This window comes from Eleutherodactylus coqui, chromosome 6 (genome assembly GCF_035609145.1).
Source record: "Eleutherodactylus coqui strain aEleCoq1 chromosome 6, aEleCoq1.hap1, whole genome shotgun sequence".
NCBI lineage: Eukaryota > Metazoa > Chordata > Amphibia > Anura > Eleutherodactylidae > Eleutherodactylus > Eleutherodactylus coqui.
In genome coordinates this window covers 59456990-59481924 of record NC_089842.1, presented here as the reverse complement: position 1 = coordinate 59481924, position 24935 = coordinate 59456990, and the positions used below count along the sequence as shown (strand labels likewise).

Genomic DNA, 24935 nt, shown 5'->3' with positions numbered 1-24935 from the left:
AGCCTAAGCTGCACCAGTGCACGAGCCTGGAAGCGAGCTCAGAAGAGCATGGGGATTGTCATCTACACACTAATTAATGATAGCAAGCCGTGGATGGAGTAAAGTTGGGAGGAGAAATGAGTGTCTGGAGGGAAATGGTTGGTTTAGACAGCAGACCTCAGACTGAAGACCTCACAGACAGAGAGAAGAAAGCAATCAAGGGGGTCATCCATCCTTACTCCACAGAGCCTCGGCTGAAAAGAAAGACACAAAATACAGGGAAAGGAGAGCACACACACGGAGAAAATAATGTCTTTGATTGAGCAGAAGGTCAGCCAATTATGTGGGGGAGCATCCAAAGCAATACCCTGCGTCTATAAGCTCCTACCAAGCCCCCTCCCCATGTTCTCAAGGAAAAGTAACAGCTGCATATTCTCCTTGGACAGCATTAAGCCAAAAGTCTGGAAATAGGGGGAAAAAAGGAGCGTATATCATTGTAGCAAGGGAGAGAACAGGATAAGGCTTCATTAGCAAAGTTAACACCATTTTGATTTGTCTTAATGAGGATTGGCAATCCTCTGCCGTTTCCGAACCTTATCTGGTCACCAGCTGAAATTTACCCACTGTACAACTTCTCTATGAGGGAGAGACAGAGAGAAGAAAGCAAGACATTAAGAAGAACGAGAGAAGATACACATATTAATACGTTTTCTTGAAGGAAAAGAACATTGACACAAGTGACAAGATGTAGAATCCTAATGGAGATGGTGATATGTAAGAAGGGACACATGGACAAGCAAAGGGGATGAAGAGCACCCTCCCACAAGTATTCCTAAACGTTTGCCTCCCACCAACTCAATAGTAATATTCCAGCTCTTACTGGAAGTTGGTAAAAGAAGAAGACCATAGAGATTAGAAACCCTTACCTTCAGATATGGAGCATACACTGTACGTAACATATTAGAGGTGGACCGGGGTATGTACTCACCGCATGGACCTTTGTGTTTCATTGGAATAGCTGTTTTCTGGTTACACTCTGCTTTTTGCCTCTCGCAATCATTGGCATAAGTGCGGCTGTCCCGGCCACAGACAGGCTTGTAAGCGCCGTCACAAGTAATCCGGTCACAAGAACAGCGGGTGACTCCTCGACGATTAAGGCACACAGAATTGTGCTTACATTCATCCTTGCACTTATCTAGCAAAGGGAAAGCAGGACAGAAAAAAGTCACATTCTGACTTGATTGGCATTGAATAAGCTCTACAGCTCTATAAAATACTGTATCCGACCAAAAGTATTTGGACATCCCTATCAGTAGAATTGATCATGTGAGCATAAAATCCATCAAATCAGCGGGAGAGCTGATAGCAGGAACTGCATGCTGTGTTCTCCATGGGGAGCGCTGATTACATTGTATTCAGCTTGCAGCCCAGCTGCAGAACAAAGGAACTGTAGGCAGAGAGCAGACCACCTGCTGTTCCCTGCATACAGCTCCACAGACTAATTTACATGCAAATGAAGGTCATCAGCTGCTAATAGGCATTAGTCATTCTCCCTATCTTTTGAACGAATTTTGAGCGATCACCTTTGCATGTAAATTAGTCTCCAGAGAAAACTTATCAGCAGTAATCATCAGCGTCAAATCTTTTGGCCTGTATGTAAATTCACAGTCTTGAGTCATGTGTGATGCAGTGACAGGGAGCTGGCAGTATCATAGGGATGACTCAAGGGAATTTACATACAGGGCACCAAAAGTTAAAGGTAAGATTTTAAGCTGATGTTACTCGGAGTTTGGGCACAGACATGTGTACTCCATAGAATGACTGATAGACCTATAGTGGCGACTTAATTGCAGAAATACTGGTGACAGGTTCCCTTTAATTTTTCAGTAGCAGCATGATCGAATGCATGTCAATGGCACATTTTAACTTTGCTGTGGTCTCCTTCCCTCTCTGACTACTGACATCAATTATTTAAAATGCCAGGCAGTAGTCAGCCATCGACCACTAGTAAAATGCATCTACATTCCCTCGTATTTTCATAAAGAAGGAGCAGACTTGGGGATTTAATTACAAACAATCTACAAAAGAGAGGAGCACAATCCTCACATCACTGAAAAGAGGAAGCTTCAAAGTTTTTTATGACATACCAGCAAGTTGCATTTTCTGCCACTGTTTACAGGAAAATCGTGACATCACAGGAGACATCATTTGGTGTGCTGGAGTTTGCAAAGTTTTAATTTATTGTTCAGGTGCAACGTGAATTCCAACATCGATTCCAAAAACAGTCGCCTCGTCACAAGCACATTGACGAATGGTATGGGATATTTGTGGAACTTGGTTGCATATGGAAACAGAAAAGCACCGGCCTCCCACACACCTCAGGGACCATGAACTCCAAATGAGACACCCGATGCTGGAACTTACTGGTACATCATAAAAAACTTTGAACCTTCCTCTTTTCGGTGATGTGCGGATTGTGGCGCTGTCTTTTGTGGTTTGTTTACAATAGAACCCCCAACTCTTTTTTGAATAACCCTGAGTGTATTTATATGGAACGATGTAGCAATATAAAGTGCAGCAGTAATATAAAGCATTATTAGTAAAGTAAAAAGGCCGCATCTGCCCAGACATTTAATATTTAGAATGCCGACAGTGATGAGAGCATTTCTGATGCCATAAAACACTATAAACTGCACAGCTAAGTGCATTCAATGCTCACATTTGTGCCAATTACTGTAACAGTGGTTATGCAAATCATTTTTTATATTTATGTGTCTACATGAACAACTTTCTTTTTTTTATGCTATTTTGTATAGAGGTTTTAAATAGTCCATCTAAGACGGTCTACACAGAAGAATGCCCCGTGTTGTTTGATGATGCTTTGCATTCTGGTATTCAGCATCTCTAAAAGCACACTTACTGACGCATAAATCGATGGTAAACTGCCAACACAGACTTCCATTTAAATGTTTCCCAACCGAATAAGTGTCATTTCACTCGGAGAACACTTTCTTTGTGTTAGAAACGCTTCTATTCAGACGGTGACAGTGTCAGGGAAATATTGATCGACTGGTTCAGAGTGCGTTCTGTATTGTGTAACAAAGAATGGCAACCATCTTCCCAAATATGTCCAAAACTGTATCCCTCACTACACTCTGGATAAAGGGTTCAAGAACTTAAATAATTAACGTTAAAGAAGTCCACAGGACATAGAAATGTCAACATCTGTGTATTAATTCCTGATCAGGAGTCACATACTAAAGGAATATGCCCTGTATTTGATGGTGCGTCCACCATGATCTGGCCATTCCATTACTTTGCACCGCACTCATAAATCAAAGAGTATTGGACCTACCCTGAGCCTGGCACTGGCCTGAGCGCACTTTCATCAGTTCTATTCCTCGAATGCTTCCATTCCTGGTCATCAAGCAGTCATTGTCGTAGGTCACTCCATCATCGGCACATACAAGTTCTCGTCGGGCTGGACAGTTCTCTGGCCGCGAGAGCATTTCCACTTTGCGTGTGCGTGGATTTACCCTGCACACTCGATTCATGTCATTTAGGGCATTCTTACAAGGATCTAGAAACGAAGAGAACTTGTTAGTGGGTATTGTAATGCATATTATGAATTTTTTTTTCGACAGTCAAACCCCTTTCAAAAATTTTCCATAGAATCATTACTGGGCATAGACATACGTAGAATAGAGGGGACCCCCGAACAACAATTTTAATGGGCCCTCCATTATGCTGTCGGTTTTGCCTACAAAGAAAGAAGAGCTTGGCATTTGTTTTCTCCCCCGAACCACCTCAATGGGGTAATAAATTTAAAAATAATTACCTGAAAGCGCTGCGGAATTCTTTGGCGCTATACAAATAACAAGTCCTCCTTCCCCTGAACTGGATGGACATATTTATTTTTTTTAAGCCTGATACACCATGTTACTATCCTGGGTATACAAGGACCATCTTACTAGAGATCATGTACAGCAAGTGACCACTTTATTTGAGGCATCCATCTACTAGCACATTGGACCTCCTTTAGCTTTCACAATCATGCCAATTCATTGCAGCATCCTTTCACAGATAGTAGAGGACCCAGTGTGTGCCAAGGAAACCTTCCCCATACCATTACCGCACCTCCAAAAGCCTGAACTTTTCATATCTTACAGAAAGGGTTCATCGATTCATACTACGTGCACCAAATTCTGACCTCCCATCAGCATGGTGCAACAGAAATCTGGATTCATCTGACCAGGCAGTATTTTTCTACTGCTTAGTGTTGCATTTTTTGTGCTCTTTTGACCAACTGGAGTCTCCATTTTCTATTTCTCTTAGACAGCAATGGCGTTGGAACTGGTCATTTACTGTTATATCCCATCTGGGCTAAGGAACAACGAGTTTTGCATTCGGACACATTGTCGTTGGATCGCCAACATTGTATTTGGCTGCAATGTGCTTGACTATGCATTGCCTGTTCGTCAGAGCAATTCTTGACGTCCTCCTCTAACCGGTTTTGTCAAAGAGTTGTCTATGTCCATGTGGTTCCCTTTTGCTGGATGTTTTTACCTCAATCACACCAGTCTCTATATTTTCTCCACACCACCACACGAGAAACTCAACAAGGTTGGCAGAGTATGAAGTATTGACCCCGGCCAGTCTAGCACCGATGACCAGACCTTGTTGACAGTCTCTCAAATTGCTAGATTTTCCCATATAATGCAGAGTCACATTGAAACTGACGGATGGAAAACTTGATTTTATGCTGAACTCCAGGGTCACGGGTCTAGGTTCCACACAAAGAAGCTCCAATTGTAAATGGGCCGGTATCTCTAATAAGGTGGCCATTCAGACAAATAAACAAAAAGGGCAGACCTGCACCCCATAACCATGTAGATGAAATGTGCTCCCATACTCTGAAATAACAGGGCTGGACAAGCGTGATTGGACATAGGGTGCCATACTATCAGAATGTAATGCCATTCTTTGCATTTGGCACCTATTCCTAGTAGTAGTGGGCAGGACTGGGCACATGCATGCTGCACTATTGGAACTTTACGGTACTTGTTATTTATCATAGTATTTTATAAAGATGTATATTCGATTGATGATGTTAAAAAGACAGAATTTTCTGACCCAGATACCTGCACAAACAAGCGTCAGTCAGTATATTTAGCTTTGGCTTACAATGACTCGGTGTTCTTAGATATTAATCTAGATGCGATACACAATACCCACTTTGAAAGATGAAATTCACTACAAGGAATATTGGTATAACGGTCTGGAGGGAATGTAAGCAAAAAATAGGCACTAAATGAGATACAGTGAATTCACTCGGAGCAGACAGTTGGCTTCTCCCAGCAGACATCCAGCGCCTGTAAGGAATTTGCCAGTTACATTTCTTCTCTTATTAATTTCTTATTATTTGTCATATTTCTTCTCTTGTTAGTCTGTTAAGGGCCTTTTACATGGAGCGAATATCGCGTGAAAAGTCGTCATACCGAGCAAATGTCCGCTGGAGAAATTATCCCCGATCGTCGTCTCGGGTAAACGTGTGCAGCAATTGGACGATCGGCGATAATTGACTCATTTGTTGTGTTCCAATGTTTTAGGATGTCCTAAAATTTGATCATCTGTTGGCATTATATCTAGAGATGAGCGAGTATACTCGCTAAGGGCGATTGCTCGATCGAGCATTGCCCTTAGCGAGTACCTGCCCGCTCGGGAGCAAAGATTCAGCTGCCGGCGGTGGGCGGGGAGCTGCAGGGGAGATCTCTCTCTCCCTCTCTCCCCCCGCTCCCTCCTGCTCATGGCCGCAACTCACCTGTCACCCGCGCCGGCAGCCGAACCTTTTCTCTTGAGCGGGGAGATACTCGCTAAGGACAATGCTCGATCAAGTAATTGTCCTTAGCGAGTATGCTCGCTCATCTCTAATTATATCCCCTCTTGTAAAAAGTTGTCTGCTGGTCATTAGCAGAGGAGATAGGAGGGAAGAAAAGTGATCTTAACACGTGATCGAAAGTACAAAAAAAAATCCCAAAAATTCTTCGTACGTATAAATGGTGCCTTCCAAATGGTAAACTTGCTATATAATTGATTGGCGCTTGTTTTTCCAACATTATCATCACATCTAAGGACCCTTCGGCCCTGTTCCACAAGGTGGAATACGCGTCTGAAAAATACTTCTTGAAATCCACAGCAGAAAATCATGTTTTCTGCCAACAAATTGGCATGTGCTGTTGCCATGGATCCATACGTGGATTATCCCGTTAATGGGGCTAATACGCAAGTGGATATCCTGATGTGGATTCAGCATGGAATCCGCATCAAGAAATAACACGTCACTTCTTTTCTTTCCATACGTGGATTTTAAATCCACACTATAGTCATATGAATGCTACAGTTTAGGATGCAGATTTCACTACAGATTTGGGGCAGGGTTGGCACTGATTCCGTATCAGATCCACAGTGAAATCCACCATGTAGACAGGCCCTTAGGATTTGGGTCACACAGATTTTGATGTAACACACAGATTTTGATGTGGATTTCATCCTCTCATTTGAAGAGTTGATATCCACAGCATAAAATCCGTACCATTGGTCAAGTTATACTACAGATCTTTTCTGCAGTGTCTAGACGAGACGTCTTGACATTTCATCCATCCTGCTGATACTGTAGGATGTTCCCGGTTTCCGCCATGTGTTACATTCAGCTTATGAGTCACAGGAAGGCCATGCTCTTAATTACGATATCATAACATATCTTGATCAATGTACAAGAATATATACAAGGGAGTACCCAAAAGAAACTTGAATCTTCCTCTGGTTGGTGGGGCATTACTAGTATGGCTTCCGGTGCTAGGTGAATGTTGGCGGAAGCCTTCTGAGGTGGTCTGCTAGCTGACGACATTGGGGAAGGTTGCGTTCGGCTCCAGGTATTTTTTTTTCTCAAAAAGTTAGTCAGTTTTTTACTTATTTTGCGATGGCTGATTCATACGAACAACATGTAGCTGTGAAATCATGTTTTCTTTTCCACTTCTCAAAGCACTCATAAAAATAAAGCCGCATGGTGTGAGAATGTGTGAATATGGAGGGCGAGGTAAGGGTATCATGTTGTTTTTTGTCAAAAAGTGCTTAACACTCAGCGCTGTGTGGGCAAACAGGTGACTGGTTCTTCCATCACCTGCCCACACAGCGCTGAGTGTTAGGTAATTTTTGATGAAAAACAGCATGGCTCCCTCACCTCACCTTCCGTATTCACCCGGTCTCACTCCGTGCGACTTTTTTTATGAGTAAGTTGAACATTGGAAGAAGAACCAAATTTTGAAAGCTGTTTGTTGTTCGTATGAATCAGCCAAATATATGAAAAACTGAAAAACTTGTTGGAAAAAAAATTACTGAAGCTGAACGCTGCCTTCCCCAACAACGTCATCGGCCGGCGTACCGGCTCACAAGGGTTCAGAGGACATTCACCTAGCAACAGGAGCCTGTACTAGTAATGTCCCCCCTCCAGAAGAGGATCCCTGTACATCTCTCTATACATCTCATTCCGGATATATAGGGTACTTGCCACCTTCTGCAGCAACAACTCCTCCCAGGCGTCTATGCATATGGCGTTATTGCCGAGTCTGGTAATGACTCTATGTTTATCATCATATATAACAGTAATAGTACGCTGCTTTTAATGAAGCTGGGATTTAGGGATCTGTGTTCTGTACATGACTCAGGTCCCTCCGCCTCTCTTTCTGAGTAGATTGTTACTATTATGAATCTTCGCTCTTCAAGGAAAGGATTTTCCTAAATCATCAATACATTTCATTATAAAGCTAACACAGCGTCCTGGTAGAGGCGCACAGAGGTCATTAGAACCGGCGCCCCTCTACTCCTCTCTATATTGCATGTGACTGGTTGATCCAAGAAGAATTCTGTTTGGTTCCTTTAAGTGTTTCTAAACAAGCCTAGAATGAATACAATGACAGAACATTGTGTTGGTGCACATGTATTTTGTATTAATAAATTTAGTTTTTTGATACTATCCCTATATGCAGAAATACCAAATTGAAGGGGTTGTCTGGTTACCAGACAAGATTCCTCCTATACCACCAAATGTGCTAAAATAGGATCAGTGCTTATAACTCCCCTGCCAATGCAATCCAGCGCTACACCCTTGCCATGATCCTGGTGTTTGTTGTGGCAGATGACATCAGCGGAAGTCACCTGACCACTGCAGCCAATCCACATTCACATCCTGGGTGCCATGATGTCAGAAGGTCAGAACTGTGATGCTGCAATCTCTGATTGACTGAAGGGGTCAGGTGACTTACAGTGACATCATCAGCCATAGCAAACACCAGGACAACGGCGGGGTTGCAGTGCTGAATTATGGTAGTAGAAGAGGGGTAAGTACTGATCCTTTTGTTATTTTAGCACAGTTGGTGGCAATGGCGGGGGGCAAGCAAACAGCAGTGGCCCATAAATGGAGGACGACCCAAAAAGTGAAAACACAGTGTGGATGGCTGCCTGAAGCCATACCATGCCCATCTGCTGCAGCCGAAAGCTGCATAAATTACTACCAAGGTTATGTGGTCAATGGCTGTCATGGGTAGGGGTAATTTGGCAGTTTACAGCCAGACACACTGTGTGTTTCCACCCTTCAACTGTCTATTTAATATAAACAGAACACCAGAACTAACTTCAGGACACACATACAGCATCACAACTAAGCTTATAATATTGATACAGCACCAGAACCAAGCTCAGTACATAAATACAGCACCAGAGCCAAGCTCAGTGCATACATACAGCACCAAAACTAAAAACCTGTATTCCTACTCTATCTGGCCTGTTTCAAACAAGTGTAATTCAGGCTACTTTTAAAAAACAAAACACCTTTAGAAAAAAAAAATTAATGTTCTGCCATCCATTTTCTGACAGCCATAACTTTTTTATTTTTTGGTCGAGTTGTTTGCAGACTCATTTTTTGTGGGACGTCCTGTAGTTTGTATTGGTACAATTTTGAAGTAAATACGATTTTTTTGATTGATTTTTACTACATTTTTTTTCTTTTTCACAAGGTGACCAAAAAAGAGTAATTCTGGTGTTTTTTTTTTCTGATGACATTCACTGTGTGGGAGTAAATAAAACTTTGCCCAAAGGTTTCCAGTCCTCATCAACATTATTTTTGCACCAGTTATTGGTGAATGTAAAACTCTGGGACTGAAGGCTACCACGAGTACCCCTTGGCGACCACAGTGCCGAAACAATGCCCTGTCCTAACATTACAATCCAGCAAAAAAAAGAAAAAAGGTACTTTTATTTTTCATAACATGGCAGTGTATGGGTGATGGATGGCATCCATTAGAGGCATCTGTCGAACATATGGGTTTTTTTCTCACTCCACTTATTGAATTAAGGACCAAGTGACAAGAGAACACATTTGTATATCCATTGAAACGGCCAGAACAATTCTGGGTCTTATAAAAAATAATGGTTTACAGCAAAAAAGCAAGACAAGAACCAGCCGAGTATAAAGTACTGGTATAACATGGCTAGACGAGCAGTTTTATCACTCACCACATGGTCCCTCAAACTTCTTGTAGATGTTCTCCTGATTGTCACAGGCCTGCTTATTCAAGGTGCACTCGTTACGGTAGTCTTTTCCATCACTGCCACACACCACGTTCTCCGGTATGCCAGCACAGGTGGTTGGGCAGACACACTTTGCAGTTTGCCCATCTGCCGAGCGTGCACAGGTGCTTCCATAGCTGCAGGACACGGATGAACAAGGGTCCCTGGAACCTGCAAGAGGGAAAATACAGAGTGATTGCAACAAAGCAAGTGCAAGGCTAGTTATATAGGCACGTATGAAGGCACAGCTCTGGGGTTGTGCGTTCACACACAGTTATAGCTAATTTGTATGTTCTCATGATGTGCTTTCCTCCAACATTTCAGAAATGTACCCATGTTAATAGCATTAACCCTAGTGTATGCGCCTGCTGGAAGGAAATTAGACTGCAATCCCCACTGGGGACAAGCACTGATGTATGCAAATACATAATGCATAATGTAGAAACACCGGGGACAAGCGCCAATGCAATCAGAGACCACTGACAATAAGAGTCACAGCGTCCTAATCAGTGAGGTGCAGGGAAGCATTTTACATCAAAGGATCACTTGCTGAGAAATCACTGGGGCTTTAGGCTAGTAGAAGATGAAGAAAAGAGGCTGGAAACAGTGTTGGCCACGAAGAGGAGGTTTTTGCTCCAACTTTTTGCACAAATGACATTAGAAGTAAAAAAACTTGCAATCCAGGATGAGGGTAGCCGTCAGTATCAACTTGCAAACTTTACAGAAGTTTCCAACTCTTTGAAGAGCTAGTCTCAAGGTTCAGATGGCATTGTCTATGTAGAGGAATAGAGGAGGCCATCAATTTTATTTTTGACTGATCTACGTCAATTGACTTCACATAATCCTTTATACGCGCTTAGTCACAATACCTGGTGGGATTTGGCTTTCTAAAATTAGATGTCAACACTCTATGAGTTTTTACACCTTCACCAATTAATAGACACTTTATATGAGGAAGGATGGTATGTGGAGACGTGTTGCTCCAGTCACAGCAGTTACCACCAGGCTGACTTCATGCATGGAGTGATGGGGGCTGCAAGGAGCACCATGACAAAACTGAGACGCGCCAAAGGAAAAGGTCATGGTAATTTACCTGGAGAGAAAGACGTAAGTGTAACAGAGGTAAGGGTTATAGGCTCAAACACTGAGAGGCCGTACGGATCAAAGACTCACTTTCTTCTCTATTCACACAAGTGATTGATGGGCTGTTTCTCCTCCATAGGTTGTATTTACATGGGCGAGCACAATATGAATCCGAGAAACTCGGACCTATATTGCACTTGTATCTCTGTGATTTTGCATGCTAGTGCCATTTGTTTTGCGAGAAAATTGCACTGCATCACAATTCTGAACATGAAAATTCAATGTATTTTCAATAGGAAAACTTGAAAATCTCATTGCACTTGCATGTACGTGCTAGTGTAGTGACCCAGTACATCATCCTGGTTCCCTTCATCAATGTCATACATGTATGTCTTATGTTGATGCACTGTGTAAAGCCGTCTCATCATTTCCAGTGTGTGTGTTGCACAGCTGCAGCGCTTGAGAGGTTAATCTAATAAAATCCAAAGCCTGCATGTAAATGTATCAAGTCTATCATGTCATGTGGTATGAGTGGAGGTTAAAAAAGTGAGTGATTGAGAGCGGGAAAAGGTCCATGTCTTCAAGAGTGTTGCTGTTCAGGAGGTCCAGGTATATGGGGGCACATTTAGCCCTCATGTGCTGAAGCATAGAGGAGAAGGAGAGATTTCCTGTATTGCTTGTGAGCTGGACGTAAGGAGAGTAAGCATCTGTGAGTCCTAATCTGTGTTTATTCAAGGCCAGTGCAGAGGTACTATCTCTTCTGTTTTTTCTATGCGGCCATCTAAAGTCTGGATCACCGCATAGAGGTACATCCTTTATTTGTCACACTCATGCATCCCCAGGACTGGGTGGAGGTACTACAAGCCAATAGTCTCTGTTCACACATGTGTGTCTTTAAGTCTAGAAGAGCCATGTGAAGGTACTGCACTTTATTAATTCATCTACCTGTACTGTGACGTCTTTTACTAAACTGCCTTGTATTGTTTCACATATTACTATTCAAGTAAAGTTATAACGGGCTGTGACTGTTCCCAGAGACCGGTGGTACTAAAAAACTGTCTGTGGCTGCTTTTGTTATCGGCCGAGGGTCATACCGCCACATGCAAGAGCGTATGACGGGTGACAATTAACCCCTGTTATGCAGTTTTGTGGCCATTCCCTATCCTAGGGGTGTCCCAGGTGGACTGCAGTGCTACTCTGGCCTTGGCTGCGTGTCTCCCTCCAGGAAGGAGCATGGTAAGTGCCGCTGTGACAGGTCAGCACTCTACCCTCCCAGCTCCCCACGTATGTCAGTGGTCCGGGGTCTTCCTATGGGATGCTGCACTAGTGTGATACAATTTTTTTCTCAACCATTGAAAATAATGGGCACAATTTTTGTCGCAGTACCGCTGTGAGAGAAAACTTGCGCTTGTAAATATACACATTGAAAACAATGGGGTCTATTTCTGTGCAAGCTTGGTGCATCTCCCGAACCATAAAACTCGGACGGGAAACTCGCCCATGTAAATATACTTTTAATGTCAGCAACCCATGTCCAGGCTCCGGCCAAGCTGGTTCAAGAAATGGCCATGTACTGAAGTAACCCCGGTTGTTCGGTGTACACCAAGGAGTCCAGGAATAGGTCATGAAGCCAGGGGGCATAGCCATAGCAAAAGGACGATAATTGGTTTTATTATAAACAGGAAGCAAAAGTGTACAACTCAGGAATAAGTCATTACAGGAAGCTGGTCCCGCTGGCTGCACTAAACACTCCACAGTCCGATCTCACTGGAAAAGCATCATAAATTGAATGGTTTCAGCTTGCGGTCTTGCCTGACGGGGGTCCCAGTCTGAAACAGCAATCATTGTTTCGCACACAGCAATTCTTGTAGGAGAGACTTTTCACTGCCACACCGGTCTCTTTCTCCTATGCTCACTTCCTTTCCCGTTTCAGCTAGATCCTCTGTTCCCGCCCCACTTAAAGATACAATATCAGAACAAAACTCAACAAAGAAACTCAGTAAACTTCCCCCATTACTAAAGGCCTCATTTACTCATTGCCAAACTCCTCGCCTGACAAAGTATTAGGGGTTTAGTTGGAGAGATGCAATACAAGACTAGAATGGCAGTCCAACACTACCAGTGGCATAAATCCTCATGTAGAGATGAGCGAGTATACTCGCTAAGGCACATTACTCGAGTGAGTAGTGCCTTAGTCGAGTATCTCCCTGCTCGTCTCTAAAGATTCAGGGGCCGGCAGGGGTGGGGGAGAGCGGGGAGGAACGGAGGGGAGATATCTCTCTCCCTCTCTCCCACCCGCTCCCCGCCGCAACTCACCTGTCACCGGGGAGATACTCGGCTAAGGCACTACTCGCTCATCCCTATCCTCTCGTTATGTCGGCTGCTGGACAAGAAGAGTTTTGTGGCAAGGTTATATAAAAAAAGGCCCAAAGGAAAAATGTCCACAGAAAAAAAGCTCGCAGCTATAAATGCAAACAGGAAAAATGCCTACAGGGAAAGTTGCCCACATTGAAAATCGCCCACATAGTAATTTGTCTGCACAGGAAAACTGCCCACACTTGTTTTTGCATCACTGCAGTGCCACAAAGTTATGGATTAGAGGTGAAGGCGAGGATGTTCACATGATATGCGATCTGATTGTGGTTTTGGGTTTACCTAGCGCAGAAATTATGAGGATCTGTGCTCTGCAAACACGTTTGTACCAGTCTGTCATTAACAACAATAGACAGATACAGTCTGGTCTCATCACTCACTGCTCCTGCCTGACTGCTCCCCCAGCCCAGCGCATGGCAGCACATGCTGAGCAAGCAGTGTGATGCAGAGGATGCCTATCACTGCTATCTGCTATCTACAGAGTTATCACGGTGTTATCTGTGGGGGTTACATAGGACTGCAGGTCACATATACTGCATTATCTGTACTCCAGAAGCTATCACTGTCGGGTTAGGGTGCTTTTACATGGGACGACCAGTTGGATGCGGATGCCCAACAGGTTGTCCCAGCAATGATCGTTTATGTGCTTTCAAATGTGGGAGGGCTCAGCAGACAGGAGCTAGCCACTAGTGCCCACAGGAATATAGGACTGGCAGACTGTTTTGTTAGCTGGGAGGATTAGGGGCCGTCTACAGATATTGATGATGCAGCTGGTAGAGATCTTTAGCTTCCTATAACAATATGGAATCATCATGATGAGCCCTGAACAGTCACCATCTGTTGTCAGGGATGTCACAATGCACTACATTCCGTGTCCCACTGCAGTCACCCCAGCGCATGGGTTCTGTCTGATGGATTGCCGAGGGACCTGGATTGCCACAAATTAACACGGGCTGATGAACAGGCCGGTCACCGTGAGATAAAAAGGAACAATGATCGTAAAAATGTTCGAATTTGAACAAATCATTCAGTGTAAATGCCGCTAACAATCGAATGGTGAATGATAATTCATTTGTTTATCATTGATCATTCATCGCATGCAGGCATGAAAATCATTGTTGGCTCGTTTTGCTAATCATTCAGTTTAAATACCGATCGTTTAATTGTTCCCATTTATTGGTACAGAGAAGTGAACAACTGAATGATCCTGTTAAAATAAATCTTTGTGTTCAAACTAACTGGGTGGTCATGGGTGGTATGTGGAGCTGGGTTCACGAATGAAGCCCACCCCATACCAAGTGAGGGCCAGCTGTTTCTGAAAGCGGATACCTGCCTGCAACTCCAGCAATCGGAGCTAGGTTTGATCGATGTAGTTAATTGATTAGTTGGTTATACATTTGCCACTGTCAAAGTTGATAGTGTATCTAAGCAGCCAGCTGGAAGGGGCATCACCATTGCAGTTCAAAGCCTAGAGAAGCTTTCAGGGATGCAATGAATTAAAGTTATTAAGCTCTGTCACAGGTGAAGCTTAAAGGGGTTGTCCCGAGAAAGCAAGTGGGGGGTAAGCACTTCTGTATGGCCATATTAATGCACTTTGTAATATACATCGTGCATTAAATATGAGCCATACAGAAGTTATTCACTTACCTGCTCCGTTGCTGGCGTCCCCGTCTCCATGGTGCCGTCTAATTTCAGAGTCTAATCTCCCGATTAGACGAGCTTGCGCAGAAGGGTCTTCTCCCTTCTCTTGGGTCTCGGCACGAGCGGCGTTCTGGCTCCGCCCCTTCCACGTGTGCCGATTCCAGCCAATCAGGAGGCTGGAATCGGCAATGGACCGCACAGAGCCCACGGTGCACCATGGGAGAAGACCCGCGGTGCATCGTGGGTAAAGATCCCGGCGGCCATCTTGGTAAGGTAAGTAAGAAGTCGCCGCAGAGCGGGGATTCGGGTAAGTACTAAACTTTTTTTTTTTTTAACCCATCCCTTGTGTTTGTCTCGCGCCGAACGGGGGACCTATTGAAAAAAAAAGCCGTTTCGGCGCGGGACAACCCCTTTAATAGACTATTTTTAAAAATACAACACACTGCAGTACTGAAGGATTGCAGTATATTGTAGAAACTATCAAACTATTAAAAGTTCAAGTCTTCTATGGGGGACATAAAAAATGTAGAAATAAGTTTAAAACATTTAAAAAATATATGTTAAAATAGAAAAAAACTTTTCCTACTAATCATGTAAAAAAGTAAATAACACAATTGGTATTGGCGTGTCCATAAAAGTCCAAACTATTACAATATATTATTATTTTTCCTACACGGTGTACATCTTAAAGAAAAAAAAAATGCCACAATTACATTTTTTGGGCACCCCAACTCCAAAAAGTAGTATATACCCTAAAATGCTACCAATAAAAAAAGTCATCCTGCTAAAAACAAGTCCTCATACAGCTGTGTTCACAGATCTAGAAAAAAAGTTATAGCTCCTGAAAAGTGGGAATAAAAAAACGAGAAAGAAAGTTTGGGACATTTCTGGCCTTTGGTGGGCTAACATAAATGTCGAATGTGATATTATTCGATTTTGGTTGGGATCCATAAAACCTCATCCAATTCCACAAACAAGTTAGGACTAAGTTGTAATGTCTAGATAAGCCCTGGCAATCTATTGTCCAAAGTTAGCTTGGAACTAGAATACGATGTTCGCCTTTCTGGTGAGCATGGGATCAATGGTCCATGAGCCTGGATTCAGAGTACTTAGTGACATAGGGGTTAATTCTGCAGCTAACCATAGCCCATTTAGAGGAGGTTTGCCGTCAATGCAGACACATTAAGGCATTAACACTATTTATCTGGTCAGGGATTTGTATTGGAAAGAGGCAGTACATAATGCATCTCCTCTGGAGCTACATGGAAGCAGGAAGCTCTTATTTTATGGATCCCGCTTGGATTTTTTGAAGTGCAACTCAAATTTAGAAGTGCAAAGGAAGCAACCCATTCACTGAATATGTAATCAAGATGCTGCATCGGGGAAGATGTGAAAAAGTCCATATTTTATACATTAAAACTGGAATGTGTATAACAAAGAGGAAAGGCCATGTGTTATACACTTGCTTAGGGAAATGCAAAGTGCCTATAGACGGTGCATTATTATCTAGTGTAGCATCAGTATAAGCTAGGGAGAGGTAAGCCATACAATGCAGCTCTGATGAAGGCACTGCATGGGCAGTAAACAGTAAGACTGCACATTATAGTATATGTATGGCCAGGGAGCTGTATAATTCAGAAAGGAAAGAGGCCATTTATTATATATCCCATTAGAGAGATGTAAAAAGAGGGAGGAGGAAGAAGAGGCAATGTGTAACATAGCTAATCACAGCAAGACTGGATCATGCAGCCCATCCAACAACTATATAGAGTGTTATTATACATCTTCCGGGAGTATTGCTGGCACCAATACTCTACAGCAGAAGATCTGCAAATCATAGAGGAATGAGGATAAAGAAACACAAGGAATTCACTGGTGTCTTACCGCAAGGTCCTTTGCTGATTACTTTGATTCTCCTCTGTTGGTTGCATTGGGCTCTTTCAAGTTCACACTCGTTACTGTAGGTGGAGTAGTCAGAGCCGCAGACGGGGGCTACCAGTGACGGGCAAGCAGTCTTCTTGCAGACGCAGGTTGCCTGAGATGGGTCAGTACTGCTCTTCTCACACACTGCACCAAATCCACACAGCATCCCACGGCACACTACAACATAGGAAAGTACTTGGTTAGATCGATGGTGGTCATACTAAGAGACTACAACACAGAGGCATAATATACTTCATGGTTGGAATTCTACCAATAGAGTCAACATCACAAATAGTGGTTTGGGGTGAAGTTGGGTGAGTGTAACACAAAGGGGAAGAACGCCATTTCATACGCAACTTTTAAATGGGTTGTACCAGAATCACAAGTTATCCAGGTGAAAATTGACTGATTGGTGATTCCATGCCCCCCCCCCCCCCCTTTCTGTTACTGTGGTGTGGTTTTGCTTCAGAAGCCATGAAGCGCTGGCCAAGCATAAGCGCCTGGTGCTCCATTAATTTCAATGAGGCTGACAGAGATACTCAAGTGCTTGCTGTTCAACTATCTCCAATTCAGTGAATTGGCGCAACCAGCACTCCATTCAGTCTCCTCCTTACTGCAGGGAATGCAGTAAGCATGAAGTGAGGAGGACAAGGGACACAGGACCCCCATTCTCAGGACTGGTAGAGGTCTCAATGGTTGGACCCCCACGGATCAGCAGGTTATCCCCTATCTTATGAATAGGGGATAACTTGTGATTCTGGTACAACACCTTTAATTAAAACACATTGGAGTAACATGTCCTAAATTTCTTAAAAGTTGCACTTCTCTTAACTAACCTGGTGCATCTTTGGCTGCCCATATACCAGCATCAGAAGTCTACGTCTGCTATGAGCTGACATAGGTTTGTGCAATAATTGATGCCAGTTTCTGGCTTAGATTATAGTAAGGGTAGGGCTACATGGCGATGTGGAGATTGCAACATCACACTGCAATGTTGCATACTATGATTGCCAATGGTGTCACGCTGCAACATGTGACTGCGACAAAACAGTAAAAAAATAAATCAAACTTGGATGGATTTTGGTCTCAAGTCGCAAGTGACTTTTCCGCCATTAACATCATTCCAAGTTGCAACTTTCCTGCAGTTTTATAACAGCCAAACAGTCGCGTGACGCTGAACCTCATCCACTTTTTCAAAACTTTTGAAAAGTGGTGAGAGAGACATAAAACAACAAAAAGTTGCATATCATCACACACATTTGCAACTTTTCAACACCATAATTGTGGCTCAAATGCAATGATAAATGCCCCCCCCCCCCCCCCCAATATACTGTATTTTCAACCTCTGTTTTGCAGATTGTCTTGTACTGAATGATCCATTCACAAATGTTAGGAAATGTGGAAAGTAGAGATGCACTTTAAGGGTTTTTTCACCCATGGTGTATACACTGCATATTTTCTGTCATGCATTCGTGCCGAAAATCTGCAGTATATTACCATACAAGCCATACAGATGTGCTGTTAAAGATAATGGTGAGTTATTAACTGTTATTCACATCACCACTGTTCAGTACTTATCCAGTGTCCATCTTGCTGCTGTTATGTCTGTGTGTGTTACAGTTAGAGAACAGAATCTGCAGTTTTCTGTGCACGCTCTATAGCACACAACACAGCAGCAGCTCCTTCCACCAGCTCAGAGAGAACTGAGGATTAGATATTCAAGGGATCGCATTCATACACTTCATGAAAAAAAAACTGGTGCCAATTTTAAAGGGGTATTCCCACCTCAGCGCTTTCTGACTGAGATGAGAAACCTGTGGCTGGTTTCCCAACCACCTTGGCAGGTAGTCTTATACTGTCTTTGTAACTCCTATCACAGTGAATAGGAGTGTGCTATGATATTTGCATTACTCCGATATGTTGCATTATTCCCTGGGCAAGGAAGTTGGCAAACCAGCCATGTGTTTCCTATCTTAGTCAGGAAATGATAATATGAAGCCACCCCTTTAAATCTGCAGCATGTTAATTTATGATGCAGATTCTTCCCATTGATTCATCCCTTCATATGAGGAAGGGACATTTGATGTGAATTGGCCAAAAAATCTGTGGCAAATCTGCATGTAATACATGCAGATTTCACCACAGATTGTATGAGAAACAATAGCATAATACTAATCACAAAGAACCTAAAGGGGTTGTCCCACTTCTAGCTGCTTTTAGAGAACTCTATACATTGTGTAGTGGCCCAGGTTGGTACTGCAGGCAGAGTCCTATACACATCAATAGGATTCAGCAGGCAGTACCAACCTGGGCCACTACACAACGTACGGAGCTGTCTGCGAATCTGCTAGAAGTGGGACAACTCCTTTACATTAAACAGTGTGTGTATGATGAATATTACAAAGGGTTAAATGTACTATACCTGCCAAGGGTCACCTAACAAAACACTTAATACATTACGATATATTTTTGAAGTGCAGGAGAAGAAAAAAGATATAATGTGCCAGTGGAGCTGAGATTTAACAGACCCTCCTCACATTAGACAACATATTGGTGCATACACCTATATAATGACCCTTCAAGACATTGCATTTGGGATTCTGCAGCGCAGAATAGGGGGCAATAGGTCACATGGTAGGAGCCATTAGTAGAGACTATCACAGGGTCCTACTGGACCTAATTACCGGGGATGGCCTCATATAAAGGATTGCTGTGCTGGAGTCTCCTGCAGTGTTGTCTATATGAGCACAAGCCCGTGTCTTAAGTTTGTGTGAATATGGATTTGTCGGAGGATTCTTCCTTAATGTGCTGTCAAGATGAAAATACGGCTGGAGATTACGGTGAATTACAAGAGGAAGCCTGAACTAATATTTGCCAGTATAAGAACATCATAACTCCAAGAGGCATCTCCCCATCTAGATGTCAATACAGTCTCCAGGGATATTGAGCTATTGATTTTTATATCAAATGGTCAGAGGTCAACAAGGCCAGCTGTGCGGGCTGTAAGTCTTCCCGCTGCAAGCACAATGAAGTGTCTACAAAAGTGGTTCCTAAACACCATCGCCAGCTGTGATACTTCACACAAAGCAATTTAACCTAAGCTAGCCATACATATTAGTGTGTTTGTCGGCAGCCCTGAGCGGAACACACAAGTTAACGAAGGATCAAGGGTGATGAGTTCTATCCACAGAGCGGTCAATAGTTATGTCTAATGCCGCATAGAATAGTGAATATGAAATGTCTTCGTCTAATCATATTGTCCAACACATGCTAGATTTCCAAAGGTGCTACCAATATAAGCCATCACAGCTGAGCTAAGAGTTGTCATCCTGTTTTATACAGACCCTGAAAGGCATATAGATGTGTATTATTATGCAGAAGTAACTTGCCTGGTGTCTCTGTAGAAATATTTATGAACCAAGAACTTTAAGGTAAGCAGTCCCAAAATGTGGAGAATTTAAAATGTATGTAACTTTTTAGAATAAGCAGCATGTGCACACATATTGGATAATGCTAGATCTGGCCATTATATAACTTCTGCAAGGTGAATATCTAATTCTCTCTGAGCTTCTGGAAGGAGCTGCTGCTGTGCTGTGTGCTATAGACTGTGCATAGAGAGCTGCAGAATCTGTTCTCTAACTGTAACACACACAGACAGAACATCATCAGGGTTGACACTGTAGAATTACTGAGAACAAGCAGTAAATAACTCACCATTAGCTCTAATAGCACATCTCGGTTCACCCCTGCTTTTCTCCTCCTCTTTATAGACTCCTATAGGAGTCACAACCATCCCTCACTTACTCTATACATCTTGCTTTGGGCATCACTTGACAACAGGCACTGGACAGTGAATTAGAAGGAAAGGAGGCCTCTAGCAGACATCACTTTAGATTTTTCAGTGCAACAATGTAATTTTAGGCAAAAAAAGTGATCTGCGCATATTTGCTAATTATCACATTGGCTATCACATAAATATAACTATATATGCCCAGCTTATTTCCTAAATATGCTGTAGTGGTCTGACTAGTCTCTCTGCTTAGTAGAGTCTTTGGGGCTTTTAGTCTTCTGCCTTGGCCTCTCACTGGTTTTGGCTGCAAGAAAGCCTCTGGTTATGTCTGCCGAGCAACCACCGACCACTGAGCAGACGGAAAGAGCGTGGACCAGAAGGATGCCAGAGAGCAAGCCAGCGGTCAGTAATGAGTAGTAAGAGGACAACACCAAAGGACAATCAAATCAATCTGCAATCAAGAGTGCTGACCAGACCGACAACCGCTGGTCGAAGCTCGGCTCGTGACAATAAGCACAAGATATGTGAAAAGACAGTGACCATTTAATGATAAGGGCGATAGATTTTTATTTATGAAGTTCAAATCTATAAAATGGGAATCAAAGGCTGGTTTCACATTTGCGTACAAACCTCCGGCTGGAGGATCTGCCACAGATCCAGCTCAGAATACCGGAAGAAAATGCGCTGCATGTAGCAATTTTTCTGGGCAGAAAGCGGGCGGATCCCATTATAGTCAATGGGGTCCAACCGGCGATGTCCGATTCCATCCAGAGATGGAGGCGTTCTGCTGAACGGGGCAGGAAAGCTGAACCTTGGATCAAATGTGTGAAGCCACCCGAACACAACAGTTCCTAGTCTTTTCTGGAAATGCAACTCTGCAATGTGTTCTATGACTGGTATATTAGAGTTGTAACTAAAGTCAGCATGTGTGGCATCCGTATGGTATGTGCTCTATATAACTGTCTTCTTAAGCTAACATTTCCGCCTCCCTGAAAATAATTCTCTTATCGATGTTTCCTGGGTCAATATGAAACATTATGGATCCATCGTGCATCATTACACAATGGCAGGTTGACTGATAACCCCAAAGTGTTGGGATTATCACAGGACTCTCCCTCCAGAGCACAGTGAGCTGATACTCTTAATTATATTATGGAGATGGAATTTATATTAGCGGCTGAAACGGTCCGTTTTATGCAGGTTGAGTCACCGCTGGATCTCCAGCACTTGACTTGGCACTGAACTCAGGTTGGGCTTTGTGATCTGTTAAACCCCCTCCACTTCCTTACATGTCTTTGTCTAAGGCTTTAGGCATTGGATTCCAATACATCAGATCAGAGGGGTGATTTTCTGGTGTGTAAAAACGGCCGGCCGGAAAAGATAGGTCTGGACCTATCTTCTGTCCAGAATATGCTGTCCGGTTCCATAGACTCCATAGAGCTGCCAGAAAAGGGAGGTGAGAGGGAGCTTACAACACTACCTCCCATCCCATCCCTTTGCTGACAGCCGGCAAGGGGCAGAGAGGGGGAGGGAAGGAGGATGGAGTTTAGCAGAGCTAAACTCTCTCCCCCCGCCCGACGGTATAGTGGGCTGTGGCATACATACACCGCTGGCCCGGCTGTCAGAACGGACATTACAACAGGAGATGCTGCGTTCATGCGATTTTTGGGCGCACTCCGCCGTGACATAGCCGGACGAAAATCGCTGTGCCCGTGTGAAGGAGCCCTAAGTCAGTGTTTCCCAAACTGCAGTCCTCACAACAGGTCAGGTTGTCAGGATTTCCTCAGTATTGCACAGGTGATGTAATTATTCTCAGTTCCTCGGTCATTGCCACAGGTGTTCTCTCTATAGGATATCCTCAAATCATGACCTGTTGGGAGGTTGTAAGGACTGGAGTTTGGGAAACACTGATCTAAGGTCGTGTATGTCATCTGGGTTTTTTTTCTTTGTTTTCTCTCTTTTGGTGTAATAGGGCGAATAAGGCCGAGTTCCTGCTCAGGGTTACTCTTTTTGGGCAGGTGCTCCACCATTGTTAGTGAGTGACCTGGGTATATTAAGGCCACAGTAAGTTTTATTTCCCTCCTTCCTTTTTTCCTCACTTGTATTTGTTAAAAAAATTTTTATAAAATAAGTGGACTTTTTAAAATCTTTTTGTCTACTTCTCTCAAAGGGTTCAAGAAAACCTATTATTAAATCTTAACTTGCTTCTTCGCTGCACTTAACTTTCATGGCTGATCTGTGTGTTAGGTAACTCAGCCTTTTCTCTTTGCGCTCCCACATAATCTATTTGACTCTTCTTGTATTGAGTTGTCTAATGGATATGACATGCTTTCGTCATGATGTCTATGTTTATGTATTTTATGTATGCGCTATAATTTATGGCTAATAATTATGATAAAAATGGACTTAACCATACAATGTGAATCAGTGGTTGCAATCTCGAGGGTGGTGGTGGTGGTAGGGGGGGGGGGGGGGTCTTCTGGATCAGCTCTTGAACCATACAAGTCCCTCCTTGGAGCAATTGCCCTGGGGTGTTGCATCTCCCAACTTTCAATTCCTAGGTTAATAAGATGTGCCTTGCTTTCATCACATCAAGGAGAAGGCTTATTGAGACAGACACTTGTTAGACTGGATCTCAATCAGCCACAAAGTGGTGTCTATGAATGAGAGATCATCAAAACTAGATGAGTTGGAGTTACAAGTGCTTGCCGCACACTGGAAAGCTCTGATGATCCTTTATAGAGAGCCTATGATCGTAGCAGACATATGATGCTTAGCGATGCCATCAAAATGTCCACAAGCACTTACATGAGGTTTTGCTGCCTCTAATAAATAACAGCCTTCTCTCTGAGAGATGCCAGTGTATTGCATCCAGTAAATCCTGCATCCTGCTGGGAAGGATACAAGAAGTAACATGCAGACAAATCATATTATGGGAAGCTACGTAACAATATAAACTGTACAACATCAACTATGCAGAGGCTGTAAACACATCCAATTGCCTTCCTAAATAAAGTGGAAATAACATGTATATCATAACTTTAAACAACTAATAAGTGGGTAGAGCTAACATTGCTCTTCTTACTGTAGTTCTCTATTTGCAATGCAGCGGAGTAGTTTTGAAGGGTGGCAAACTGGGCATGTGCCAAGGGTCTCCAAATCCCCATTTTACTGGGCTCGCAGGAGGAATCTGAGAATGAGTGAACTATCATTTTGCTCCACTGTTAGTTTCAGTAGTCTTACATGGGTGCTACATAGTATCATAAATTGGGCAGTATTAAAGGGGTATTAAAGAGGTAGTCTGAGGAAATAAAATTAAATTGAAATACACTCACCCCTGTGTAAAAGTCTGATAGGTGGGGATCTTACTGCAAACACCCCCAGAGAATGTTTGCACAAGTTGCATTTGTGTTAAAAATGTGCAACTTTTTGACCTTTTTGCTCCCCACTCACCACTTTTCTAAAAGTGAAGTGAAGTTTAGCATAAAAGGAGTGTGGCGTTCCATGGCCTAAGATATTATTATTATTTATGCCAGAAACTAGTGTAAAATGTGTCGTCTATGCTCAGAGCTGGCATAGATGTCACATTCTGGCACATGGACTGGCAAGACATGCACCAAATTTAATGATAAGTGTGCACCTCTCTGAGGGGTTGGGGATTTCTTCCATTGATGGCTTATATTCATGATAGTAGACGATTGCTGAGGATCCACTGCCTGGAAATTTCTGCTGATCAGTACGGACAGCACAGGAAGCAGATTGTACCACCCATATTGTAGTGACCTGACTTGGTAGTGCAGGCTTAACACCCATTGAATTCAATAGGAGCTGTGCCTGCACTACCAACCCGGGCCATTGCAGTATGAATAGTGGATACCGCCCACTATTGAGGAGAAGTCATCAATAGAAAAAATGCCTGAAGTCCCAAACAATCCCTTTAATAAATGTATCACACTTGACTTCAGTGCACAGTTAAAGGGGTGGTCTCGCGAAACCAAGTGGGGTTATACACTTCCGTATGGCCATATTAATGCACTTTGTAATGTACATTGTGCATTAAATATGAGCCATACAGAAGTTATTCCACTTACCTGCTCCGTTGCTGGCGTCCTCGTCTCCATGGTTCCGTCTAAATTCGCTGGCAGCTTGCTTTTTTAGACGCGCTTGCGCAGTCCGGTCTTCTCCATTCAGCACGAGCCGCTTCAGTGTGCTCCCCGCTACAGCTCTTCTGCGCATGCGCAGACGAGCTGTCACTGCTCGGGAGCGCGCTGAAGCGGCCATTCTGCACCATCCTCTGTTAGAGGAAGGTGCAGAAACTGGAGCTGCCCAGCGGAGAAGACCAGCCCAGCCCAGCAGCCCCGAGAAGCCTCCCAGGTAAGTGATGGGTCGGGGGGGGGCTGCCGCTGCGCCGGGCTGCGCCGGGGGGGGCTGCCGCTGCGCCGGGGGAGCTAGCGCTAGGCCGGGGGGGCTGTCGCTGCGATGGGGGGGGGCTGTCGCTAGGCCGGGGGGGCTGTCGCTGCGC

General features: G+C 43.5%; 1 protein-coding gene across 4 annotated transcripts in view; it reads right to left on the bottom strand.

Moving 5' to 3' along the window:
* The window catches only part of AGRN (agrin), a 497317-nt gene that overhangs the window by 162611 nt on the left and 309771 nt on the right, over window positions 1–24935 (bottom strand). For all 4 annotated transcript variants that reach the window (XM_066606893.1, XM_066606896.1, XM_066606895.1 and 1 more), the window contains 4 exons: window positions 16585–16800; window positions 9550–9774; window positions 3335–3559; window positions 968–1174 (listed from right to left, as the gene is read on the bottom strand). In XM_066606893.1, the coding sequence (XP_066462990.1) occupies window positions 968–1174; window positions 3335–3559; window positions 9550–9774; window positions 16585–16800 (873 nt within the window). The remainder of the gene's footprint in view (window positions 1–967; window positions 1175–3334; window positions 3560–9549; window positions 9775–16584; window positions 16801–24935) is intronic.